This window comes from Candoia aspera, chromosome 2 (genome assembly GCF_035149785.1).
Source record: "Candoia aspera isolate rCanAsp1 chromosome 2, rCanAsp1.hap2, whole genome shotgun sequence".
In the NCBI taxonomy this organism is placed as follows: Eukaryota; Metazoa; Chordata; class Lepidosauria; order Squamata; family Boidae; genus Candoia; species Candoia aspera.
In genome coordinates, this window is record NC_086154.1 from 387833 (window position 1) to 411528 (window position 23696).

The following is a 23696-nucleotide window of genomic DNA, read 5'->3' on the forward strand; positions in this document are numbered from 1 at the left end:
CGGCCCTGATCCTGCCTCTTGCCCCTTCCCTTGCAGGGCCCCTCTGGCCCCCAAGGTCTGGTGGGCTACCCGGGTCCTCGTGGAGCAAAGGTGAGTGTGCACTGCAGCCCCTGGGAGCCTGGGGGGACTTGGGGGGAGGCGGTGCATGGCCTTCCTGGGTGGGGAGCGGGGTCCGTCGGCTCGGGGTGGGGCCACCCTGAAGTCATCCTGGGACCCGTAGGCGAGCAGGAACGCTTCCGTGAGTGTGCAGAAGTCCAGGGGGCTGAGCAGCTTGAAAAGGGGGCTGATGCAAGAGAGAGCTCCAGGAGGGGAGGGGACCGAGGCGGCGGATGGGGTCCCGGGGCCCCCTCTGACTCCGGGTGCAGCTCCTTCACAGCCGCAGAGATCCCCCAGCACAGAAAAGGCTCCTTGCTCTGCCCATCCGGTGAGGCATATTGTTCGTGCGTTCAGGGAGAATTTTCTTGCCTGTCCTGGAGTCTCTGCTGGGAAGAATGGGGCTTGTAGTCTGACACATGCCAATGACTCCGTGTTCCCCCTCAGGGTACTGACGGCATCCGTGGCTTGAAAGGGCAAAAAGGCGAGAAGGTGAGGTTCCCCTCTGTTCAGTGCTTTGCCTCCAGGCCAGATGCACAGCTCTCCTGCCTCAGTTTCATCCTCATAGCAACCCTGTGAGGTAGACTGATGGGGAAGGAGAGGGAGAGGCAGGCCCAGCGTTACGTAGCAATTGCCATGGCGGGGTGGATTGGAATTTGAGTCTCCCCCGTCTGATGCACTGCAGGGGCTCCCCGAGGCTGTAACTGGACTAAGCCCCACATGACCCACCCAGGGCTGCTCGAGGTCATCTAGTCCACCCTCCCTTGCCCAGACTCTGCTTCACTGCCTCCTGCAGTTGAGATTGAAGCAAAAGAAAACTTTCAGGGCTCCCAGCAAGTCCTTCCCACTTTTTCCAAGTGGACCCTTCCTGGGGCAGCCCCTTGTCCTCAGAGGCGGCATGTCCTCAGGGGTCCGGATGCCTCCCCTCTCATCTCCACTGCCCCATCCCCCTGCCCATCCCCTCCACTGGCCCCGCGAGAGCAGGCAGCGGGGGCGCCGAGTTGAGCCGGGGAGCATTTCAAGCCACCCAGAGCGTCGCCTCTCCTCTTCTGCTGCGCGATTCTGCGTCTGAGTGGGCGTGTTGGGGTGCCTGGGAAGGGCTGCTGAAGGTAGGAGGGGTGTTCTGGGCCCCAGTGGGGGCCCCCAGCATGGCTGCCTTTTGGGGGCAGTATTTTTCTTTCCCTCTCTCTGTTTCCTGACGGCGCCCTCACGCTACCCTTATTTGTTCTTGCAGGGTGAAGAAGGATTTCCAGGCATTAAGGGTGACCTGGGGTTGAAAGGTGGCGGGGTAAGTCCTCCCTCAGGGGGGCTGGGCTGCCTGGCCTGGCCCGGCCCCACGGATGACGGTCTGCCTTCTCTGCGCAGGGAGAGGTGGGCGTCCCGGGGTCCCGCGGGGAAGATGGACCCGAAGGCCCCAAGGGACGGACCGGCCCTCCTGGAGATCCCGGCCCTCCTGGACTGGTGGGCGAGAAGGTGAGTGGTGGGACGGGGGGCTTCGCCACTGGACACCCCCCTCCCCCCACCCTTGTTTTGACCTTCCTTCCCTTTCTGGCAGGGCAAACTGGGGGTGCCAGGTCTCCCCGGATATCCTGGCCGACAAGGCCTCAAGGTGAGCAGGATCCGGGTGAGCTGGGCCCTCCCTGCCTGGGACGAGGTGCGGGAGGGGAGCCTGGGCGCCTGGTTGGGGGTCTGGGCCGCTGGAATTGCAGCCCCCACGCACAAAGCAGCCGAGCAAGCTGGAGGCAGCCTGGCCTGCCGAAAGATGGGCCTGGCCCACCTGGGAACATCTGGGGTGGGCTTCCAAGTGGGCCTGGCTGGGGAGAGGAGGCGGCTGTCCCTTTGTGACGTGACCCATGCAGAGCCTCTGCTGCTTCCCGAAGGCCCTGCGGCACCTGCGGCTCTTCGCCCAGGGCGCAGTCGGGGACATGGCGCCAACCCAGCCTGTCCCCCCCCGCCTTCACGACACCCTCCTCCCCCTTTGCCCCGTGACGTTTCCCTTTCCCCTGCAGGGCTCCCAAGGCTTCCCCGGCTTCCCCGGGGTGAACGGAGAGAAGGGGGTTCGGGTAAGTGGCGCCCCCTCTCCTATGGGGCCCTCTGCCCACCTGGGGCTGCCCAGAGGCCTGGAGGGGTCCGAGCTCCTGTGGGGAGGAGCGTGGGGTGCTGGTGGATCCCCAGCTTCGGAATCCATCCCTCGAAGCGCCCCCGCACAAAGGGCGCCGCCTGCCCTTACACCGCGTTATTATTCTGCCTTATGCCTTTGATGTTGGCTGCCCCGAATGTCCGGCTGGGGGTTCAAGCCTTCCTTGGACGCTTTAATCAAAGGAACCGCCCTTAGATGTGCCTTTGCTCCTTTTCCCCCTTGCAGGGTCTCTCTGGGAAGATGGGACCCCGAGGCGAACGAGGACCCTCCGTGAGTCACAGGGGTGGACACGTTTTGGGGGGCAGGCTAGGAGATTTACCCCCTTTTCCTCCCCCCTGCCCTTCCAGCACAAAGTGTGAATGATGGGCAGATTGGTCTGGTGGCATTTGTTGCCTGCTGGTGGCCCTGAAGGGGGGTGGGGTGGCACCCAGGTTCAAGGAAGTGGTCCCTAGATAGATGGACATGCTCTGTTTTCCAGGGCCCCAGAGGACAGCGGGGGCCACGAGGAGCCACCGGGAAGCTGGGAGCAAAGGTGGGTCTGATCAGCTGGGCTGTGGTGGCGTGGAGGAAGCCCTAGGCATGTGGGACTGGGGGCAGGGGTCCCCAGGCCAAGCCCAGCCCTTACCTTGGTTGGTGGCTTTGTGCTGGGTGGTAGAAGAGCTGCCAGGGTGCATTGGCCATTTGCGATGGTGGGAGAGTCAGAGGCAGATTGCTCCTGAATCTGGAGGACCCATGTCGGGAGGGAGGGGAAAGTCAATAGGTTTTCAGGACCTGGCCTGCCAGAGATGCATTTGGTAAAAATCTGGAGGAGAAAGGAAGCTGATTGTGCATATCTTTTGTGCATTTGCGTGTGGTAAACTGGCGGGTTTACACACATAAATCTCTGTGTGTGGAAACCACCGTGTCTGTTTAGGCTTGCCCTTGAGCAGACAGTCGTCGTTTCCTGACACCGCACTCACGTCGGCTGTCTTCACGCAATGCGCTTCTCAACTCAGTGGAGGATCCAACAGCCTTTGCACTTTTAAAACTTAGTGTTTGTGCAAATCCACCCCATGTGGTTGGTTATTTGCTATTGTGCCAACCCAGAAAAGGGTGAAGCCAAGAGGCTTGGGGTTCCAGGTGGGCACCATCATGTGCACACACGCACTGTCCTGTGACCTGAGCGCCTCTCTCTCCTCCCCTGGCAGGGCACCTCTGGCGGTGAAGGGCCAGCTGGGCCCCTGGGCGAACGGGTAAGCAGCCACCAGGGAGGAAGCCTGGCATCCTGACGCTCCTGTTGAGCGGACTCCAGCCTGGTCCAGCCGCTGGTGGCCTGGCGGGGTTGCAGGTTATCCAAACAAGGGGAGCCAAAAAACGCCCCGTGAAAGGATGGGCACACTCACCCGAGGAAGGAGGCCTGCTGTGTTGCGGGCCTCCCCACTTCATCCCTGCGCTGGAGGTTGAATGGGGAGGGGGGAGACAGGTGTGTTGGGCTCTCTGGAAGAACAGGAGATCACGTGGAAAGCTCAATGGGTTTAAGAGCCCCGAGAAGCCAAATCAGGAATTCTTTCAGAGCCGGAGGATCTGTGGAGATCTGGAGGCGGTCGGTTTGGGTCTAACTTGGGGGACACCCTGGCACGACCCTAACGGGCGGCTCTCGTCTTCCTCCCGCAGGGGCATCCAGGACTGCAGGGGCCGAACGGATTCCCTGGGCCCAAAGGCCCCCCGGTGAGTCACACGCCCTCATGTCCCCATCCCCCTGCCTGCCCGCAGCCACTGACTCTGCCCCCGTGTTTTGTCCACAGGGCCCCCCTGGGAAGGATGGGATGCCTGGCCACCCAGGACAGCGGGGAGAAGTGGTAAGTGATGACCCTGTTCTGGCTGCTGGGGATAAACCCCTCCGACCCGCCCCACTTCTCGCAGGGGCCCCTGTGCTGGTGGGGCTCCTCTGCGCTGCTTCCTGTCGGTTTTTATCACTGGGTCCAAGATCTTGGACTCCGCCTCCTCCTTACACCTGGTGGGTTTCCTTCCTCCTGCCACGTTTGCTCTTTCCAAAGGGCAAAAGTTTCTCGTGCCCAGGTCTCCCCCTTTGGCCCCACAGAGCAGCCTCCCCTGGCTCTCGGTGTGGTGCTCTGGGGCCCCCCTTTTACTTCCCTGCTTTGGGCCAAATCAGCCAAGATCACTTTAGGCCAGCGCCCCCTGTGAAGAGAGGCTGCAACGTACATTGTGATGTTGTGTAAATGACACAAATTGTGTCCGTAGCATGGTTTGCACGGCGTTGTCGTTGCACACGTGACATTGCTGTGGCTTGGCCCTCTTTTGGCCCCTCTTCCTCGCTGCCTTGCCAAGCAGAGACCCGAGGCAACATCTGCCACGGACCTCTCAGGTGGCTGAGAGTTCCACAGGCTGGGTGGGAGGAAGCGCCCCTCTCCTGTCCTCCACTGGCCGCCTTGTGCTTTCGCGAGGGGCTTTTGCGCTTCCCTGAGCTCGGCGTCTTCCTGGCGGACTTTCTATCGCCCTGCCGGGTGACGTCGTCCAACGTGGGGGAGGAAGGGTGCTGGCCGTTCACAGGCAGCAGCCGAGGCGCATTCGGCTCCCTGGGGCTGCTCGAGGGGGTGAAGTCACGGGAGGTCTCTGCCGTTTTGTGAGCCTTCGGTGGCCCTCTTGGAATAGTGGGTTGGGGGAGGCATTTCTGCCTGTCCCCCCCGGCTGCTGCCAGAGGGCTGGGCTGCACCGTCCTCCACCCTCAGACCCGCTTCGCAAGGGTCCCCCAGCAGGCTACCCCCCTCCCCGGTGGGACGATGTGGGGCTCGGATTAGCTCCAGGGAGCCTTTCCCCAAACTCCGGCTGCTGGAAAGCAGGAGCCCCTCAACGTTTCAGTATTGGCGTGTGAATTTCCAAGTCAAGCTTTAAAAAAATCCATTTAATCATTAAATGTTGAAACACTGAGATTGACCACCAACTTTTTAGATTTGCGTCTGAATCAAAATGGTGCCCTCCTCCAAAATCCAGCTCTTCGGATTGGAACATTATACAGACTTGTGTTTTCTTAAAAGCAAATTTCCAAGAGATTTTTTTAACACCAAGAACTATTTTCTAACTAAAGCCCACCTCACAGGGTTGTTTTTTGGGGAAAAAATAGGAGGAGGGAGCATTAAGCGGCCCACCTTTAGTTGTACAGAATGGAAGTGGGATATAAGTCAAATAAGGAAATAAATAGATTTCTAGCAGGGTGCTGTACTCAGAAGTCATCTCCAGTGATCTCAGTGAGACTTACTCCAGAGTAAGAGTTGTGTAGGCTTGTCATTTGCCACAGAATATTAGGAGCTGTGTAAGGAGGGGAAAGAGAGGACAGCACTCTGCACATGCTTCAGGCATCTTGTCTTCCACATGGCCAGTTACAGGCTCCTGGCTTTGGACACTAGCAGGGAAGACTCCTGTTTTGCTTTGAGAGGGTTCCAGATGCGAATTCTGGCCTTTCCAGGCTGGGCTGGGGCAAACGTTGTCGGCCAGGGATGAACAAACACCATCAGGCTCCCAGGTGGGCCTGATTAGGGAGGTGATGCTGCCTCCACCATCCCTGTGGGGCCATTTCTCCCATCCCCAAGCAGAAGACCCGCAACAACACAGGTGCCATTCCCGCTCCTGTTTTGTCTCCTTCTGCCTTCCAGGGACTGCAAGGCAAGGCTGGGCCCCCAGGCGGCCCGGGCATCGTGGGGCCACAGGTAAGGGACTTGGGGCTTGTTCCCAATGCTCCCAGAAAGCGGGTGGGGGGCGAGGGGTGAACTGGAGCTGGGGAGCAGGCTGCGGCCCCCAAGCATGCTCCCTCCCTGCTGCTCTCCTCCGACAGGGTCCTGTGGGAGAGACGGGCCAGATGGGGGAGAGGGGCCACTCGGGCCCCACTGGACCGCCGGGAGAACAAGGCCTGCCTGGGCCCTCCGGGAAAGAAGGGACCAAGGTAACCCACGGCCAGCCAGGCAAAGCTTCCTGCCACTGTGCTGTGTGGCTTAACCCTGCAGGCCGCCCTCCCGCCCCCCCTTCCCCCTTGCAGCGGCCCTGACGGAGGGCAGGGCAGGGGAGGGCTGGGCATCGCCCATGCCCTTTCTGCAGCTGCCCCTCCCTGCCGGCCCCCATCCGCTCTGCCACCTCATTCTGGGGAGGGTCTGGCCACGCAAAAGGCGGGGCCCATGCTTGTCCTCTGCTGAGGAGCCCTGGGGGACACTGGCGCTCCATGCGTCTTCCAGGGGGACCCCGGACCCGTCGGAAGCCCAGGGAAGGACGGTCCAGCGGGGCTGCGAGGCTTCCCCGGAGAGCGTGGCCTTCCTGGCACAGCGGTATGTACCTCACCTCCCTCTCGGGGGGGGGGACACAGTTGCGGGGGGGTGCACCACCTCCCTGCCAGAGAACCGCACCTGGGGAGGGAGCCGGATTCTCCCCTTGCAGCTCCAAAGGAGGGCTCCCTCTCTCTAGAAGGCTCCTCGGCGCAACCCCCGCCTGTCCTCCGCCTCCCCCCACAGCCCCTCAGGCAGGGCGGGGCTTCCTCTGCAGCGAAGCAAGAGTTTGCTCTGGCCACGAGGGCAGCCAGACATGCCCCTTCTGTCCCCCTTCCCAACAGAGCTCCGTCCCTTTGCCCGTCCCTGGGGCCCGGGAGGGACGCCTGGGGAGACCTGGGTGATTGGTGGAGTGGGGTCAGCGTGACTGGACACAGCTTGGGCATGGAGGTCTCCAGGCAGGGAGAGGTGGGGCTCCGCTCCAGGGCCTGTGGCCCTAATTACAGTACCATTCTGTGGCCCCCAAGGCACCAGGGCTGGGCACACTTGTAAATGGGCGAAGTTGGTCAGCAACAGGAAGAAAGCCCCCCCAGGGGCCAGATCCAAGGGCCAACCACACAGTGCAAAAATGAGGGTTGGGAGAAGGTGGGAAGAGGAAGAAACCGGCCTTGAGGGGTTGGGGGATTTTGGTGGCTGCCCCCCACCATCGGTGCAGCGTCATGGGGAGATGGACTGGCTGGCTAAGTCTGTTCTCTTCCTGCGCAGGGTGGGCCTGGGCTCAAAGGCAACGAGGGACCTGCCGGCCCCCCAGGACCTGCGGTGAGTATTCCTCTCCTCCTGAACTTCCTGCAATGATCTGATCTCGGCCCACCGCAGTCCGGTCACTCTTGGGGGTCACAATCAGAGATGTGCACAGAAACATCCACAGCACAGTCAGAAATTGCAGTCCCAGGGTGCCTCTGGGCCTGCGCTGGGGCTGCTTCCTGGCCAGACCCCCCTTCCTCCCCCACGTCAGGGGGCCGCAGGGGGCCCTCTCGGCCCCTCTCCAGGAACAAGGGGGAAATTGGGCTTTGGGGCCCTTGGAACACCAATGTGCCCCAAATGCATGGTTAGCACGCAGCTGTCCTTTGGCGACACTTTGCTCGCGCGAGGCCATTGCCTCTTCTTTGCTCGGGAGGCCGTTGTGCCATGGACAGAAGGCCTGTGATCCAGGAGAAAACGTGGTTGGTCTCCATGATGTGAATGGAGGGTGGGAACCAGGTGGGAGAGCAGGAAAAGGGAATCATGTGGGGAGGTTGCTTGGGGTATGTGGATTAAGCAGCAGTCCATTCAAGCCGGGGAGTGGACAGAAGAGCACAATTTATTGTATTGCTTAGGATGAAACGGACTGATTGATTGATTGATTGATTGATTATGCGGCATCAAGCCGGTGTCGACTTTTAGCTGCCTCATAGATAGAGGTTATGATTTGTGGGAGAAGTACTGAAAGAATTAACAGAGGACCCGAGGCTGCTGAGAGGTTCCGAACGTGGGAGGTGGTGTTTTGATCGTGTCCTTAGCGGATCTTGTGAAAAAATGGAGAAAAGGGAAGAAGGGGGGAAAAAGGAGAGGAATGGTGGAAGACCCCTGCTGGAGAGGAAAGATGCAATCCTGTGCGAACAGGATTAGGAGATCATTGTAGCCTAATGAATGGAAAGAGGGCGTGGAAAGCGCTTGCGGGAGTGGGATGAGGGAGCTGGAAAGCTCCTCCAAAGTCTGTGGGAAGAAGGCTTGGGAGGCTGGATGGTTGGGGGAACGGGAAAAGTGAGTGAGGCTATGGGGGGGGGGAAGAAGGCATAGAAGAGAATAATTGCTACAAAGAGTAGGCACAAGGGAAAACTGTAAGTCGTCATCATCATCATCATCATCATCATCATCATCATCATCATCAAGAAGTGCTTCTCGATGCCGTGAGAATTAAAAAATGGGAAGGCTGCATAGCAGAAACATGTCAAAGGGAGAGGTGGTTTTCCCACGGGGAGGCTGTGCCAGGCGCACGCACAAGAGCCCCCCCGGCCCCCCATGGCTGGCAGGGAATGAGGAGCAACGTTTGAGAAGGGCAGGGGGGCTCTGTGGAGTTCAGTCCCCAGAATTCTGGGAGTTACTGGCTGGGGAATTCTGGGACTTGAAGTCCACACATCTTAAAGTTGGCAAGGTTGAGAAGCTGTGGTTTAGAACGCCAAAGCACACAATAGAACACAAAACAAATCACGTAACATGTGGTCAAAGTACCAGAATTTTGCAGTCATCGGGTATCTCCTAGCCAAAAGCCTAAACATTAAAAGTTCTTCTGGACAATTGCTTTTCACCGCCTTCTGCAATATCAGGAGGGAGGTGGGGTTCAGATATTGGCAGGGGAGGGGAGTATTCCAGAGGGGAGGGGCTGCCCCTGAAAGCCCTGATTTCTGGCCCCTCCCCTGAATCTCATAGAGCTGAGTTCAGCCCCATGGAGTTGAATGTTATTTGCTGAACGAGTAAGAGGGAACATGATGCAAGCCAAGTGTGCATGAGAAAAAAATGGAATGCTTAATGAATGGTTCAGCCTTGGGCAGGGAGTCAGACGAAGTTGTGATGTCCCCTTGCATGAATAGATAAGGACTGCGCTTGTGGATGTTAGAAATGGGTTGGTTGGGGACTTGAATGTTTTTGTACCTCTGTATGAAGATGATGCCTTGTTGTTGGTTGAGGACCTGGATAATTTGCAGCAAATGTTACCTGGATTGTAAGCTGCAACAAGCAGTATGAAATGTCTGAGAACAAGGAGGTTGTGCTCGAGAGGGAAGATGGGGCGAACAGTTGCAAGGCATACCTAAAAGGCATAAAGGTGAGCAGGTACCTGAATTCGCATGCTTCGGTAGAACACTTACTGGATGGGAAAATGGAGGGGCAGATGCTAAGGTGTACATATGCTGCTGAAAAGGAGGTAGGTAGGATGGGGTCTGTTGCAAGGGATGAGGGTTTGTTGAAGGAAGCAAAGGCCTGTGGCCAAGAGCCCATTTCGGTTCGCTGTGTTTTCTGGAATTATCTCGGGAGAAGCAGAGAAGTGACTGGATAGCAGTAGGAATGGGGCGCCTCCAGTAAGTAAGTGTGCGTGAGCGTGCGTGTGTGTGCACGTAAGGCAGGAAGGGGGCCAGGAACGAGGAGAAATGAATGTGGACGGAATGCAAGGGTGGGTGGGAGGAATGAAGGAAAGGAGGGCTGAGGTGATTTTGCAGGGAGGAAGGGAGGGTGGAGGGAACTGGGGTTGGGCGGATCTGGGGAGAGCCTGGGAAGGAGGAGGAAGAAGAAACAGCCTCGGAGGACAGGGGTGGTGGAAGGACATGGTGGAAGCCAGGACAGAAAGGTTTTGGGGAGCCGCGGAAAGTCCTTCCAGCTGCATGCTGGGTGTATCTGTGTATTTGTCATGGACTTTTTTTTTTTAATGCTGCTGTTCCTCCTAAACTGATTTTTAAAGCAGCAGACCATTGCTTAACCTCACAAAGTAAGTCAAAATCCCTTTTTGGGTAGCAGAGCAGTGATAAATGTTCAGTGATAAGCAAGGGCAGAAGGCAGTGAAACCATATTCTTCTGTGGGTGGGAGAGAGGCACAGAGTGCTCCAATTGGAAGGGGTCCTCGAGGCCATCCAGCCCAACCCCTTGTTCATGTGGGTGTCCAGAGGAAAGCGTCCCTGAGCGACACCCCCTCCCTCCACCTGAACACACCCGGCAGAAGGAGCCCGGGTTTCCGGGCCTTTGGTCCCACCGTCTCTGCGTGGGACTGCAGGGGTGTGTGTGTGTGTGTGTGTGCCTGGTCCCAGCTTCCTTTTTCACTGTACTGGCCGGGGATGATGAGGTTTAGAGCGGCAGCCGAGGGCAGAATGAGAATCTTGCGCCCTCCCCTTCTCTGTGACTGTTGCGTCCGGGCAGAGCCATGCCTCGGTGTCCCCCAGGCTGGCACTGACTGCCCCTTTCCTCCTCCTTCCAGGGATCTCCAGGGGAGAGGGGGCCCCCAGGATCGGGAGGCCCCGTTGGGCCCCCAGGCAGACCTGGCCCTCACGGGCCACCTGGACCAGCTGGAGAGAAGGGCGTGCCTGTGAGTCGGGGCAGGGGCAGGGCCAGACTCCCCGTGAGGCGGGAGCTGGGGAGGGGACACCTGAGTGGGAGCTGCAGGGTGGGAAGCCCGGGAGCCACTGTTGGGGTCTGCAGGTGAGGAGGAAGGGGAGGGAGGAGGAACAGTGGGCTGGTGGGGGGGAGTCATCCATCCCCTCAACCTCACTCTTCTCCCCCAGGGTGAAAAAGGGCCCCTTGGCCCCACTGGCCGTGATGGTGCACAGGGCCCTATTGGCCTGCCTGGCCCCGCAGGACCGCATGGGGGCCCGGGCGAGGATGGCGACAAGGTGAGTGCCTGGTGGGTGGCCTGGGGGGGGGGTGCATCCCTGTCCCCTGGGCCGAGCCCTCCTTCCATTGCACCTCTCTTGTCTGCAGGGAGAAGTGGGGGACCCAGGTCGCAAAGGCCCCAAGGGGGGCAAAGGCGAGCAGGTGAGTGGAGCCGCCGGGCAGGATCCGCAGGGGAGGGAGAAGGGGAGGGAGCCCGGGGTCTGTGATGGTGGCCCCACTCTTTGCGCGGCTGATGGCCTCCTCTTCCTCCCTCAGGGTCCCCCTGGCCCCTCCGGCCCACTTGGTCCTCTTGGGCAGCCGGGCGCTGCGGTGAGTACTGGGGAGTTCACGGGGCGGCTCCGGCGTGCCTCCTTTCCTGGGGTCTCACTGCTGGGCCTCTGGGCCCCTCCCTAGGGTGACTCTGGCGCGAGTCAAGGCAGCGTTTGGCCTCTGGGGAGACCCCTCCTTGAATGGGAAGGGGGTGCTGTTCCAGGAGAGCCCCTGCCCAGCAGCGGGACATTGCTCATTCAGCTGCCAGACTCCACTGCGTTTGTTCCCCTTGTCAGCAGCCCCGGGCTGACGGGGCGAAAAGGCAACCCTCTCTGCTGAGTCTGCCATATCCGTGCACGTGCGACGCTCCTGGGACCTTTGGCTTCGTCTGCCAGAGGGAGGGTGGGCGAAGCCCCTGTGGTTTGCGAACTGGGGTTCACCTTCACCCCAGCGGGTGACTGCAGCCAGCACTCCAGTAAACATCGTGTTAAGCTGTAACGTGGCCAGTGAGCTTGACTGTAGTGTGTCCTGTGGACACGGCCACGATGTTCCCCTGCCTTGGCCTGGTGTGAGCCCTGCTGGGATGCGTGGCGGCTGTGGAGCAGTGTGAGTCAGCTGGAGCGCCAGGTTTGGCGTCTGGCTGCCCTCTGGGTGCCATCTCTCCAGGCGCCCTCTTTCTGTGCTACCTTTAGGGTGCTGATGGTGACCCTGGAGCAAGGGGCCCCCAGGGCCATTTTGGCACAAAAGGGGACGACGGCACGCGAGGATTCAACGGGGCACCAGGACCGATCGGCTTGCAGGTGAGGAAGGGCTGCCGCGAGTCCTCCCCTGCCGCCAGCTGCCGAGCTGGACCCCGCTCACACTCTCTCTCTTGACAGGGGCTGCCCGGACCGGCCGGGGAGAAGGGGGAGACCGGGGACGGCGGACCCCTGGTAAGTGCCACCTCCCTCTCTCAAGGGAAATGTCTTCCAGACCCCGCCCTCCATCGGTCTGTTTTGCAACCGTTGCATCTGCCCAGTTTTGTTGCCAAGAAGAGAGATGTGGGCGCTAATAAGACTTTTCCCCGCAGGGACCTCCGGGGCCCCCAGGACCACGAGGCCCGGCTGGGCCCTCTGGAGCTGATGTGAGTGCAACGCTCGCTCTCTTCTCCGCTTGATGGATTTCTCTGCTTCATGGATGTCCAGGGCTAAGCCTTGTTGGCTCTCCTTTTCCCGCAGGGTCCACAAGGCTCCCCAGGAGGGATTGGAAACTTGGGTCCCCCGGGACAAAAGGTAAGCAGGGGGCACTGGGCGGAAGGCTGTCCAGAAGGTCGCTGGGGGAGGCCCAGAGGCAGGGCCTTTCCAGGGGGCGGGCAGGAGGTGTGGGGCCCCTGGATGAGAGGTGGATCTTGGCCACAGTCCCTGCGGCTCTCCTGCCGGTGATTTCTGCACAGACCTCCTCTTCTCCCCGGGGACGTTGAGATCTGTTATCACAGACGGATCGGCTGCCGTAGCCTTTGTGTCGCCCAGCTGGGCTGGACCATCGCTCCCGTCACCCCCAATCTGCGCCGTGGTAGCCCAACCTGCCTGGAGGGCCATTTCATGGCCAAAGATGGCTTTTCCTTGTATCGGGTGCTTTGTTGGGACCGTTGGGCACTGGGGCCCAAACTGTTGTTTGCGGCCACCCGCCTCCTGGGACTTCTGAGAGTCGGGAGGCGGAACATAAAGGCAGAACCAAATGAGGGTTTCTTTGGGTCTGGATCCTTTGGACCGGATCTGCTAACCTCGCTTCTCTGTCCCAGGGTGAGCCGGGAGAGCAGGGTGGACCCGGAGTTCCCGGAGAGCCAGGCCTGAAGGTGCGTCTCCTTCTTCTGCCCCACGATTGATCCTTCCGCTGTGCCTGCTCTGTGCCCCGGCCTCTCTGCCCTTGTCCTGCCCTTGGCGCAAGAGCACGGCTTGTGCTGCAAAACCCGGAGGCCTCGGCCCTGCATGGAGCAGGCAGGCTTCTCACACCCTCTTCGCACGCCCTCTTGCATGTCACGGTTGAAGGTCTTCCTCCAAGTGCCGCTTTCCCCAGACGCTGGAACTCCTCCCTGGCTGCCGCCTGGCTGCCACCCCCCAGTCAAGGAGAGGAACTTTGCTGCGTCCGAGCACCCCTTTTTCTACCTCCTCTGTCAAAGGCCCCCAAGTCCTTCATGAAAGTTGCTCTCCTGAGTGTTGAGGGGTATACTTCCCCTGCATCTGGGGGTTCCACCTTGGTGCACCAATTCTAATAGCCCTGTCTCTCTTCTCAGGGCCCACGGGGCGAACAAGGAGAGAAAGGGGAAGCTGGAACCGCTGGTGTGACTGGCCCCCCTGGAGGGAAAGGCCCCCCTGGAGATGATGGGCCCAAGGGGAATCCTGTAAGTGAGCCCGGCAGAAATGAGAGGGAGGGGTGGGAGGAAGGTCTTGGTGTGCGAGGGGCAGCCCCCCCCCACTTTAGGGTCCAGTAGACTACCAGCCCCAGTAACCTCAGAACCTGATAGAGATGGGATTTGTAGTTCAGGGTTGGGGAAAGCTGGAAAGCTTATTGCAGGATAAAGCTGATGTGGCCTGTTTTATCCACGTGTTGGAAAAATACCTCCGTAGGCCTGGCATTGGAGGGGAGGCACCTAGGGGTTAGATGAGGCAAAAAGGTAATTATGTGCTGAATTAAATATTTCGGGGGGGGGGAGAAATAGAAGCAGGATCCCCTTGATCCTTGACTTTTCTCTCGGTGCCAGGGCCCAGTCGGTTTCCCTGGAGACCCCGGACCCCCTGGGGGAATCGGACCCCGGGTGAGTATGACCCTCCTCTCTTGGCCGGGCCGTCCCTCTGAGCCTGCCCCCTGCTAAGGCCAAAAGACAAGCATACCCATGTGCCTCTCCCCACAGGGCCAAGACGGAGCCAAAGGCGAGCAAGGAGAAGATGGTGAACCTGGAGAGGCGGTGAGCCCCCCAGGGGGCAATGGGACCTCGCCCAGATGTGGCTGGGTGGGGCCGGCCTGCCCGTTGAAGACCCCTGCCTGCTTTCCAGCCTTCCCTGGCCGGGAGTGGAGGATGCCTGCCCCTGTGGCCCCTGCTCTAGCCCCACGTGCCTCCTGCCTGGGCCCCAAAGCTCCAGGGAGGCTTCATGCACCCCTGACCTCCTCTCCTCCCTTTTCAGGGGTCTCCAGGCCCAACCGGTGAGGGTGGTTCTCCTGGGCCTCTCGGGAAGAGGGTAAGTTGGGGACTCTGGGCCCACCTCGTTGGGAAGGGCAGGGGATGCTCCCCCTCCCGCTTTGCACCCACAGTGGCCTGGGCCTGGGAGTCGTGGGGCAGGGGGAAGATGCTCCCTCTCCCCAGAAGAGGCGCTAGGCCCAGCCCAGGCTCCGTCCAAGGCACCTGGCAAAAGACGGCTGCCGAAATCCAGACTCAGGGACTGCTTCTCCTCCGGGATCTAAGCGCAGAGGTCTCTGCAGGGTACGGTCAAGACAGCAGAGAAAAGGCGGAGGTTTGAGTCCACCACCTTGAATTTTTTGACCAGACCCCGGCTGAGTTCATTCCGCACAGGAGCCATGTCCAGGTCAGACACGGTGCCCAATGCAATAAATGCCACGCTCCCTTAAGGTGACTGCCAGGTTCGAGCTACAAGCCAGGGCCACGTCTGGGTTCCTACAACATGCTGAACCACAAACGATCAAAGCCCATTTCGGACAAGTGTGATGGGTTGTGTGAAGGCAGCCACAAAGGCTGAATCTCCAGATCATCAAGGAATGCAGCCTTTGTTGAAACGGGTCAGTTTTTCTAGCCAGGCGTAGAATAAATGCCATTGTCTAAATCAGTGTTTCTCAAGCTCAGAGACTTTAAGATGTGCGGACTTCAACTCCCAGAATTCCCCAGCCAGCATGGTCACAGTCCCATCCTCAGTCAGCATGGCTGGCTGCAGAATTCTGGGAGTTGAAGTCCGCACATTTTAAAGTCACTGAGCTTGAGAAACACTGGTCTAAATATATAAAGTTTTCTTTCCTTACTCAAGTAGAAGGTTAAAAGCAGAGACCCCAAAGGATGTAACTTGGTGATAATATAACTAGTCTTCCTCCTGGACACAGCACTTCTGAACTCTTGCAGGGAAAACTGCCTAGAAGTGGCCAAAAAACTGGGAAAACTAGGAGGGTGGGTCCCAACCACTACTTGGACCAGGAGGCTACCAGGAAGCCCCACAGCTGAGGCATAAACAGGGAAGTTGAGAAAAGGCAAGGACCCCTTCCATATGGTTGCCAAGCATGCTAGGATTGTAGGGTCATAAGAGGTCATCTAGTCCTGCCCCCTGCTCAAGGCAGGATACACTAGAGCATTTCTGGCAGATTGCAGCTGGAAGGGAGCCAGAAGGAGAGACTCCCTACGTCCTGTGGACAGCTGTTCCACCGGCCGACAACTCACCCGGTCAAGTTCCTCCGGAGCACCAGCTTGACCTCATATCCTGGTAGTTTCAAGGCCCTGGTTCTGTCCTGCCTCCCTCTTCTGCGTGGCGGCCCTTCTGCCACTCCATGCCCCTTCCGCCCCCCAACCCTTTGGCTGCAGGGGCCAAGCTCTTCTCGAGGGAGACTCTAGATTAAAACGACAGGCTGGAAGAACGGGGTCCCTGGTGTGCGGACGCAGCCAATGAGCTTTGGGCTGCCTCAAGAGATGCTCCCTGGCACCTGTTTCTGCCCAGCCCCACCATGCCAGAGGGGCAGAGACCCCCAACCCAGCTCAGCCCGGCCTCTTCTCTTTCCTCCCTGCAGGGCCCTGCTGGAGCCCCTGGCCCCGAGGGACGGGAGGGGGTGAAGGGCAAGAAGGTGAGTGGGGCTGCCTCTGAGCATGGCGGGGGGGAGCCCAGGGGTCCCCGTGCCCCACAGCGAGAGCGGGGCTGGGCTGGGCCTTCCAGATGGACAGCTGAAGCTCCAGACTCCCCTCTTCCCCCCAGCGCTTCATTCCCTGCTGGAAGGATCATTTTCTGGGAGAAAAGGAAGGGGGCAGATGGGGGAGCGTGAAGGGGGCCGGGGCCGGCTTCTGCAAAGGGGGCAGTGGGGCTGCTGGGCATGAGCCTCTGCTGCTGTCCTCCCGTTGGGTCTGAGCACGGGGGCCTCGCGGAGGCAGCCGGCGAGAGCTGCTCTCTGGAAGTAGAAAAGTGTTTTTCGGGGGCCGCCCAGGCCAGGTTGGCACTCTCAGCTATGGCGTTGTTGGTCCTTCCCTGGCCAGCCCAGAGGCTGAAGGCGACACCTGCCCCAAGTGCCCAGTTGCGCCTCCTGAGTGGGCTCACCCAGGATTCACAACATCACTGGGTGCGAGAGTGGGAAGGGACCTTGGAGGTCATCTAGTCCAGCCCCCAGAGCTAGAAAAAGCTAAGCCAACCCTAACAGGTGCTTTCAGCACAGAGCAGATTGGCTTCCCTTTGTCTGAGTGCTGTTCCACCCTAACTCTCCCCTCTCCTCTCCAGGGGGAATCAGGTGCTCCTGGGCCCCCTGGCAAAACCGGGCCCATGGGACCCCAGGGGACTCCTGGGAAACCTGGAACGGATGGCTTGAGAGGCGTCCCTGGATCCGTGGTGAGGAAGTGGCGCCAGATGCTGGTTCCTGGGGGGACGGGGGTCTGGCTCATGATGGGGTAGAACTGGGGCAGGAGGCTGGGTAGGTCAAGGGCCTTCTCACAAAAAGGGGTGTCTGGGGCGTGTGAAATGGAGCCCCTTCCGAGTTATGGGCCCATGGAGGGGGGGGTCAGAGTTCCTGGAGGGTGGCAGGCAGCCCCAGTTCCTGCTTGTCGGGGGGGAGACGGGTGTGCCCTCCCTGCAGAGGGGCTCATGTTAAGTCTTGGTCTTCGGTCTCTTCCAGGGGGCCCAAGGCAAGCCCGGGGCCACGGGCCAGGCAGGGCCTCCAGGACCTGTGGTGAGTAGCCACCCTTTTGGGGGAGACCAAGGGTGGGGCTGATGGCCATGGGAGGTGCTCATGCTGCCTTGTGTTGTCTCTTCCTGCAGGGCCCTCCTGGACTGCCTGGGCTGAAGGGGGAGACCGGACCCAAAGGAGAGAAGGTGGGGGGGCAGGGGGGCTGGGTTTCGCGCTTGCCCCAGGCGAGCAGCTTTCGAGGCAGGTGAGGGGGCCCTCTGCTTGCTGACCACCCCTTTGTCTCTCCGCAGGGCCACCCAGGCCTCATCGGCTTGATCGGACCGGCAGGGGAGCAAGGGGAGAAGGGGGACCCGGGCACCCCCGGCCCCTCAGGCAGCAAGGGGCCTAAGGGAGAGTCCGTAAGTGCAGGGGGGGAGGGGGTGCTGGGGGGGTGCTGGGCGCGGGGACCAGTCTGACCTTTCTTGCCTTGCTTTCTCCCTGCAGGGAATTCCTGGACCGACCGGCCCTCTTGGCCCCGCAGGACCTCCTGGACTTCCTGTGAGTAGCACCTGACCCCCCCAGCCCTGTTACATCCTCCTGGACCGCACCCCAATTCCTCTCCTTCTTTTCCAGGGTCCCCCTGGTCCCCAGGGCACCAAAGGAGCCACGGTGAGTGTTTCGCCGGGGTGGGGGAGCAGCGGGGAGAAAAGAGGAAAGTCTCTCCTCGAGGACTGACCTCTTGGCTTTTGGTTCCAGGGTGAAGCGGGACCCAAAGGACAGCGGGGCGTCCCTGGCCCCCCTGGGAACCCGGTAAGACCCAAGCCTCTCTCCACCCTGCCTCGGTTTCTCCCCTGGCCAAGGAGACCAGGAAAGGCCGGCCCTGGTGGGACAAGATTTGGAGACGCAGTTCTTCATTTTCAGTCCCTTCCTCCCGATTTTTGAAAAGCTGCCTGAAAAATTCAGTTTCCTAAAATGCACCAGGTTTGTAAAATACAAAAGTAGCAATAACAATGCCAACGATTGGACGCCCTGCACCTGTCTTAAAACCCCCCCCCGGCAGCACTTTAGAGGCCGAGAATTAATTGTGGCCGAAGGTTTTGACTTGGTTCGCGCCATACTCGCAAGTTGGTTATTATTTTCTGGGTTCGGCAATATATAAAACTCGAATCTAGCCAAAAGGCTGGCTTTGCCCAACCTGCTTTGTGCCCGCAAATACAGTTAACCCTAAGCAAGCTTTGCAAGTTGTGGGAATGGGAAAATTAACGTTACAAACTAGGCCACACAGTCCAGATTCCCAAACTCCTGAAGTTATAATTCTTGTCAAAACACAGGAGGAGCTAGCTTCTGGCTAGTTTCCAAATCGTTGGCATATAATAATAATAATAATAATAATAATAATAATAATAATAATGATAAAAACAGCCTTCCAAAAGAAACTTGATGCGTGAAATAACCTTTGTCACATTATGTGAACCAAGGGTGTGTTTGGATTAGCTGAACCATTCCATTTTTTCCTCAAAAGAGGCAGAGGTGTCTTATAGATGCAAAATAAAACTTTTGTTAAATTAAATGCAGTTTCTAGACGTGGGACTTAATAGGTGCCCAAACAGTCTTCAATTGCCTTGTCTCTCCTGGACAGGCCAGTTTTTACTTCCTGACATTCTAACAACCGACAAAAATGACAACACGCCTTTTATTTTGCAAAGGCAGTGTTAAATCCTCCAAGGGTGGAGGGGCCTCAGAGGCCACAGCGAAGGTCACAGTATCATAGAATTATGTCCCAGCCTGGCCACTTTGAGATGTGCGGACTTCCACTCCCAGAATTCCCCAGCCAATATGGCCACCACTAAGAGTTCTGGGAGTCCGCACATCTCAGGTTGGGAAACGTGCCTGTGCAGGTAAACCTTCCGCGAGAGCCGCTGTCTTTAAAGCCTCCAAGCCCGCAACCCCACGGGTCGGCTGCTGCACCTGAGGTGTTGCGTTCTGCCCTTTGGGGGAAACCATGCAGGACAGGACCTCCCTTCCCAGAGCAACCCTCCTTAGCCTGTTTGATGAAAGAAAGGCAGGTGAAGCATCTGGCCGACTCGCCTGGGCTTAGGAGGCAGCCAGAGCTGGCCCTGGTTAGTCTTTGGGTGGGGGGTATGAGGCACTGTGGGCTCCATGAAATCGCCCCGAGAAGGAGGCCACCTGTCCTGCTGCTGGGGAGCCCCAGGGCCGCCGAGGGCGCCTTCCTCCTCTTCTGCTTTCCCAGCCCCGCCCAGCCCCTTCCCTCTTCCCGTGTTGAGGGTCCCCCGAGCGTTACGTTCCCAGGGATGTGAGGACCACACCTGAGCTGGTGGCTGTGGCTGCAACACAGGAGGAGGGGGAGCCCCACCCTTGCTGAGGGAGCGGGTCCCTTCTGCGCCCCAGGTGCTGTGAAAACAGACAGGCTCCTGCTGGCGCTGCCGTTCTTTGGGGGTGTTGGAGAAGCAGTTGCCGCCTTCTGGGGAATATTCACTTCCCAGCCCAGCCCCCTCCCCTGGGATTTGCTGGTGGTCTCCCATCCCCTGAGTTACCAGCCCTGACCCCCCTGGCTTCTGAGCCCGGGCACAGGCGATGCCCTGGGGCAGCATCTCCTCCATTACCTCGAGACAGGAGACACTTCTTGAGATGCTGTCTTAAATTGGAAGGATTTCCAATACATTGTTTTAAACTAAAACCCCTTCCTCTGACACCTGAAGCCTCCCAGGTGAATTAAAGGGGAGTTTTCCAAGCAGATTTCCAAAGTAACGGAGATGCGTCCTGGAGACCTGGGGAGGACGGGAGCGATGCAGTTCGCCTCTGGCCGCGGCTGAGTTTGATTGGCAGCTGCTCCTCAAGGATTCAGGGGGACCTTTCTCCACCCAGAGACTTCCTATTTAAACAAAAATAAAAGAAGATACTTGGGGGGCTGAGTTCTGGGCCTTCGGTCTGCAATGGGGCCCCTTTCTCAGGGGACGTTCCTGGATGTAGCAGAGTGGCGTGGTGGGGTCTGCTCCTTCCTCCTAGAGCCCAGCCCCACCTTCCTCAATTGGGGGGGGGACCACTGGCCCCAACTCCAGGGCTACTATCCTGCCCCTGGCCCTCCTCTGCTGAGGCCTGCGGTCCCTCCCACTCTCGGCCAGGGTCCCCCGGGGGAGACGATCCAGCCGCTGCCCATCCAGCGTCCCAGGAAGAGCCGGCGCTCGGTGGATGGCAGCCAGCTGGTGCCGGAGGAGGAGTTGGCGGCGGACGGGGCAGGCCAGCCGGCCTCCTGGCGCATCGAGGACATCTACGGCTCCCTCGACTCTCTACGCCGGGAAATCGAGGAGATGCGGAAGCCGCTGGGCACCAAGGACAGCCCGGCCCGCACCTGCCAGGACCTTTGGCTGGGCCAGCCCAAACTGCCAGATGGTGGGTGAGGCCAGGCCCGCTCGGCTCTCCTGGGGCGCTGCCCTGGCCCGCTACCTGAACCACCAGGCCTCTGCCCTAGTGGAGGGGCAGTGGGGCGCTTGCCACCGGGAGGGCCCCGTTGATCCCAATCTCCCGTGCGATGCACTGCAGCTGCCAGGAAGAGCTGCTGGTGCCTCTGTCCGATATAGGGGCTGCTGAAGGAACTACAACTCCCAGCAGCCCCCGCCAGTAGGGCCCACAAGGGGGCAGCCCCAGGTCCTTGGATCCTGGTTGCTGCAGGAAGATTCCCTTCTCGCCCCCTCCCCCATGCAGGGATCCTGCCAGGGGTTCTCCCTGCAAACCCTTTTCTGGGTCTATCTTTGGAAGCCAAATGTGAAGTCCTGGGAGAATATTTACACCCCAGATCATCTTCACCATCAAACTGCACCCCGCCTTTTTTGTTTTTCGGGGGGGAGGAAGAGTTTGCTAGTGGGCCTTTTGTGCCGTTTGAGTGTGGGGCTGTGCCTGAGAGGCTTGGCGGGGAGTCACCTCCTTCATCTCCTCCCCAGGCGAATACTGGATTGACCCTAATCAGGGCTGTTCCCGCGACTCCTTCAAGGTCTACTGCAACTTCACGGCGGGGGGCGAGACCTGCGTGTTCCCCAGCCAGGAGGCTCGGGAGGTGAGGCTGCATGGCTGGGGGATCGCAGGGGGCCTGCTGCGCCCCCAACCCAGCTGGCTGAAAGCCGATGGCACCATTTCCGCCATTTGGGGGTGGGCAATTTTTGAAAACGAGGGTGAATCCTGACACAGTGCAGGCTGCAGTCCTCAAAATGTTAAGCTGGCCCTTCTGGAGGGGTCACCAGATTCTTTCTGAAAGCCCCGTGGGAGAGTGTATCTTTGGGGCCAGCCACAGCCAGCACCACTGCTCCCATGTGCCCACTCTCTCTGTGGGTTGGAGAACCAAGCCATGGGGCGGGGGGGTGGGGAGGGGCAGCTTGTTTAGGCTCCCCCTGGCTCAAGGAAGACCCTGGATTTCCTCAACCCCCCAAATCCACCCTGGCATCTTTCCCCGGGAGGCTGGCCCTTCGAGGCACGGCGCTGAGAATTTCCCTTGGCAGGTGCCATTGGCTGCCTGGGAGGAGGAGACGCCACCAAGCTGGTTCAGCCAGTTCCAGCGGGGCCGTCGGGTGAGTCTCCTGGCCAGGGGCCTTGGCGTGGGCCCTTCCCTGGGCTGGAAGGGTGGCTCACCACAGAGCCAGTGTGGGGTGAGCCCATGTGGGTTTTCTGGGGGCTCCCGTTTTGCTCTGGGGGAGGGGAGGAACAGGGCTCTCCGCCAGGAAAGATTTCCTTTCACGCTGAAGGGAGGGACTGTCGGCCATCGTGACAATGGTATCAGTGGATCGGTCCGGCCATCGTGGCAATGGCATCAATGGATCGGTCCTTGCCCTGCCCTCACACAACACCCCAAACTTTACCTTGAAGAACCTCACAGCAGACTTGGTGAAACTTGCCAGGCTTGGAAGGGGTTAACACAGAGGGCAGTTTTACTCTTTTGCCTTCCTTGGAACTTGGTGGGTTGTGTGAATGCAATCCATTCGGTTAGCTATGATTCAGGGTAGGACACCAACCCAGAAAATGGGTTAATTTGGTTCCCTAGTTCAGGGCCTTGCGTGAAGGCATCCGTGCAGGGAGGAGCTGAGAGGAACCCCCATGGTGGAGTGGCAGGATCCCCAAATGGAACTCCTAAGGCCATCCAGCCCATCCTCCAGCAGTCAAACCCGACCACTGCACGGAGGCACCCTGTTCTGGCTGCTTGGCTCCCCCACTCTGCTTGGCTGAGCTTTCTCAGCAAAGGGGAGTGGGGGTGGGGCAGCTGCCTTACCCCACCCCCGTCCCTCCGCAGTTTTCGTATGTGGATGCAGAGGGCCGCCCACTGGGCGTGGTGCAGCTCTCTTTCCTGCGGCTGCTGAGCACCTCTGCCCGGCAGAACTTCACCTACCTCTGCCAGCACTCAGCTGCCTGGCACAGCCCTGACCCCCCTGCAGGGGGCTACCAACACGCCCTGCACTTCCGGGGTGCCAACGGAGAGGACCTGAGCTACGACAACAGTCCGTACGTCAAGGCCCTGGTGGACAGCTGTGCGGTGAGTGCCCCGGGGAGGGGACCAGGATGGATGGAGAGGGAGGAACTGCAGGGCGACGGGGACAGGATCCGCACCCAGTGGTGGAAGGAAGGAAGGAAGGGGCTGCCCCCAAGTGGGGCCCTGAGGCTCACATTGCCCATTCCCACCTTCCTGACTGGTGGACAGTGGGTGGAAAGTAGGTCTCAGCTTCCCTTAGGGAGGGGCACACACCCTCCCCCAGCAGTGACCCCTTCTCTTCCCTGCCCAGGCACGGAGAGCGGCCGGAAAGACGGTCCTCGAGGTCAACACTCCCCAAGTGGAGCACCTGCCCTTGCTGGACGTGCGTGTGGTGGACTTTGGCGCACCCAGGCAGCGCTTCGGCTTTCAAGTGGGGACTGCCTGCTTCCTTGGCTAGAGTGGAGCCCCTGTGCGGCAGGCAGGCCTCACCCAAGAAGGGCCTTCCTGGTGCCCACCAAGCAATGGGGACCATGGGGGGTGGGAATCAGCCAGAGGCCCAGGAGGTGGGAAGAGATCATCCTGTTGAATTAGGCACAGAGATCCAGGGAACCTTGCCAACCCCCCCACCAAGGCATCTCCCCCCCAAGCACCCTACCCAAGTGCTGCTGGACCTCCCTCTACTGAATTCCCCACAAGATTGACCCCCCCTCCCCAGATGGACCCCCTCCTGCTTCATTCCTTCTCTCCCTCCATGCTGCTTCCATGCTGATGGAGACCCCCCCCCCCAAGATAGCAGAGGCTTCTCCTGAGCCTCATCCAGCCTTTTCCAGCCCCACCAATGTCAACTTCACACTTGCCTCTTCCCTTGAAGTTGTCGGCAGGCTTGGAAATGAACTGGAGGAGGGCAGTTGTGCCCTTTTGCACATAGCCCAAGAATGCCCCCCCATTTCTCTCTTCTGCTCCCCCATCCATCCTCCCTTTAACCTGCACAAAATTAATTGGTCTCTTCTTTAGTGTCCAAAGAAGAAAGAGGAAACCGAATATTTTATTTTGTTTTTATAAAAGAAATAAATTAATTATATTATTTAATGGAATCAGTATTAAAGACCATTTTTTCCCCCCCGCTGCAAAATTGTAACCCTGGAAAAGGGGGGGAACGTGAGCATCAGATCCCACTTCCAGTGTGCGAGAAATTAAGGAATAAATACACTTAATTTTCTCTTGGGCACCTGCACGT

The 23696-nt window shown here is 59.3% G+C and overlaps 2 protein-coding genes across 3 annotated transcripts in view; both read left to right on the plus strand.

Annotated features, from left to right (window-relative positions):
* The window catches only part of COL11A2 (collagen type XI alpha 2 chain), a 43837-nt gene extending 20859 nt beyond the window's left edge, over window positions 1-22978 (plus strand). The window contains exons 28-67 of the mRNA XM_063296722.1: window positions 37-90; window positions 541-585; window positions 1328-1381; window positions 1459-1566; window positions 1649-1702; window positions 2103-2156; window positions 2459-2503; window positions 2712-2765; window positions 3421-3465; window positions 3887-3940; window positions 4018-4071; window positions 5884-5937; window positions 6063-6170; window positions 6457-6546; window positions 7249-7302; window positions 10487-10594; window positions 10791-10898; window positions 10987-11040; window positions 11155-11208; window positions 11841-11948; window positions 12027-12080; window positions 12218-12271; window positions 12366-12419; window positions 12929-12982; window positions 13421-13528; window positions 13889-13942; window positions 14039-14092; window positions 14310-14363; window positions 15910-15963; window positions 16605-16712; window positions 16996-17049; window positions 17139-17192; window positions 17298-17405; window positions 17491-17544; window positions 17620-17655; window positions 17743-17796; window positions 20130-20397; window positions 20946-21058; window positions 22283-22522; window positions 22770-22978. Coding sequence (XP_063152792.1) covers window positions 37-90; window positions 541-585; window positions 1328-1381; window positions 1459-1566; window positions 1649-1702; window positions 2103-2156; window positions 2459-2503; window positions 2712-2765; window positions 3421-3465; window positions 3887-3940; window positions 4018-4071; window positions 5884-5937; window positions 6063-6170; window positions 6457-6546; window positions 7249-7302; window positions 10487-10594; window positions 10791-10898; window positions 10987-11040; window positions 11155-11208; window positions 11841-11948; window positions 12027-12080; window positions 12218-12271; window positions 12366-12419; window positions 12929-12982; window positions 13421-13528; window positions 13889-13942; window positions 14039-14092; window positions 14310-14363; window positions 15910-15963; window positions 16605-16712; window positions 16996-17049; window positions 17139-17192; window positions 17298-17405; window positions 17491-17544; window positions 17620-17655; window positions 17743-17796; window positions 20130-20397; window positions 20946-21058; window positions 22283-22522; window positions 22770-22916 — 3135 coding nt within the window. The 3' untranslated portion in view covers window positions 22917-22978. The remainder of the gene's footprint in view (window positions 1-36; window positions 91-540; window positions 586-1327; window positions 1382-1458; window positions 1567-1648; window positions 1703-2102; window positions 2157-2458; window positions 2504-2711; window positions 2766-3420; window positions 3466-3886; window positions 3941-4017; window positions 4072-5883; window positions 5938-6062; window positions 6171-6456; window positions 6547-7248; window positions 7303-10486; window positions 10595-10790; window positions 10899-10986; window positions 11041-11154; window positions 11209-11840; window positions 11949-12026; window positions 12081-12217; window positions 12272-12365; window positions 12420-12928; window positions 12983-13420; window positions 13529-13888; window positions 13943-14038; window positions 14093-14309; window positions 14364-15909; window positions 15964-16604; window positions 16713-16995; window positions 17050-17138; window positions 17193-17297; window positions 17406-17490; window positions 17545-17619; window positions 17656-17742; window positions 17797-20129; window positions 20398-20945; window positions 21059-22282; window positions 22523-22769) is intronic.
* The window catches only part of RXRB (retinoid X receptor beta), a 64646-nt gene that overhangs the window by 38019 nt on the left and 2931 nt on the right, over window positions 1-23696 (plus strand). The window lies entirely within an intron of this gene.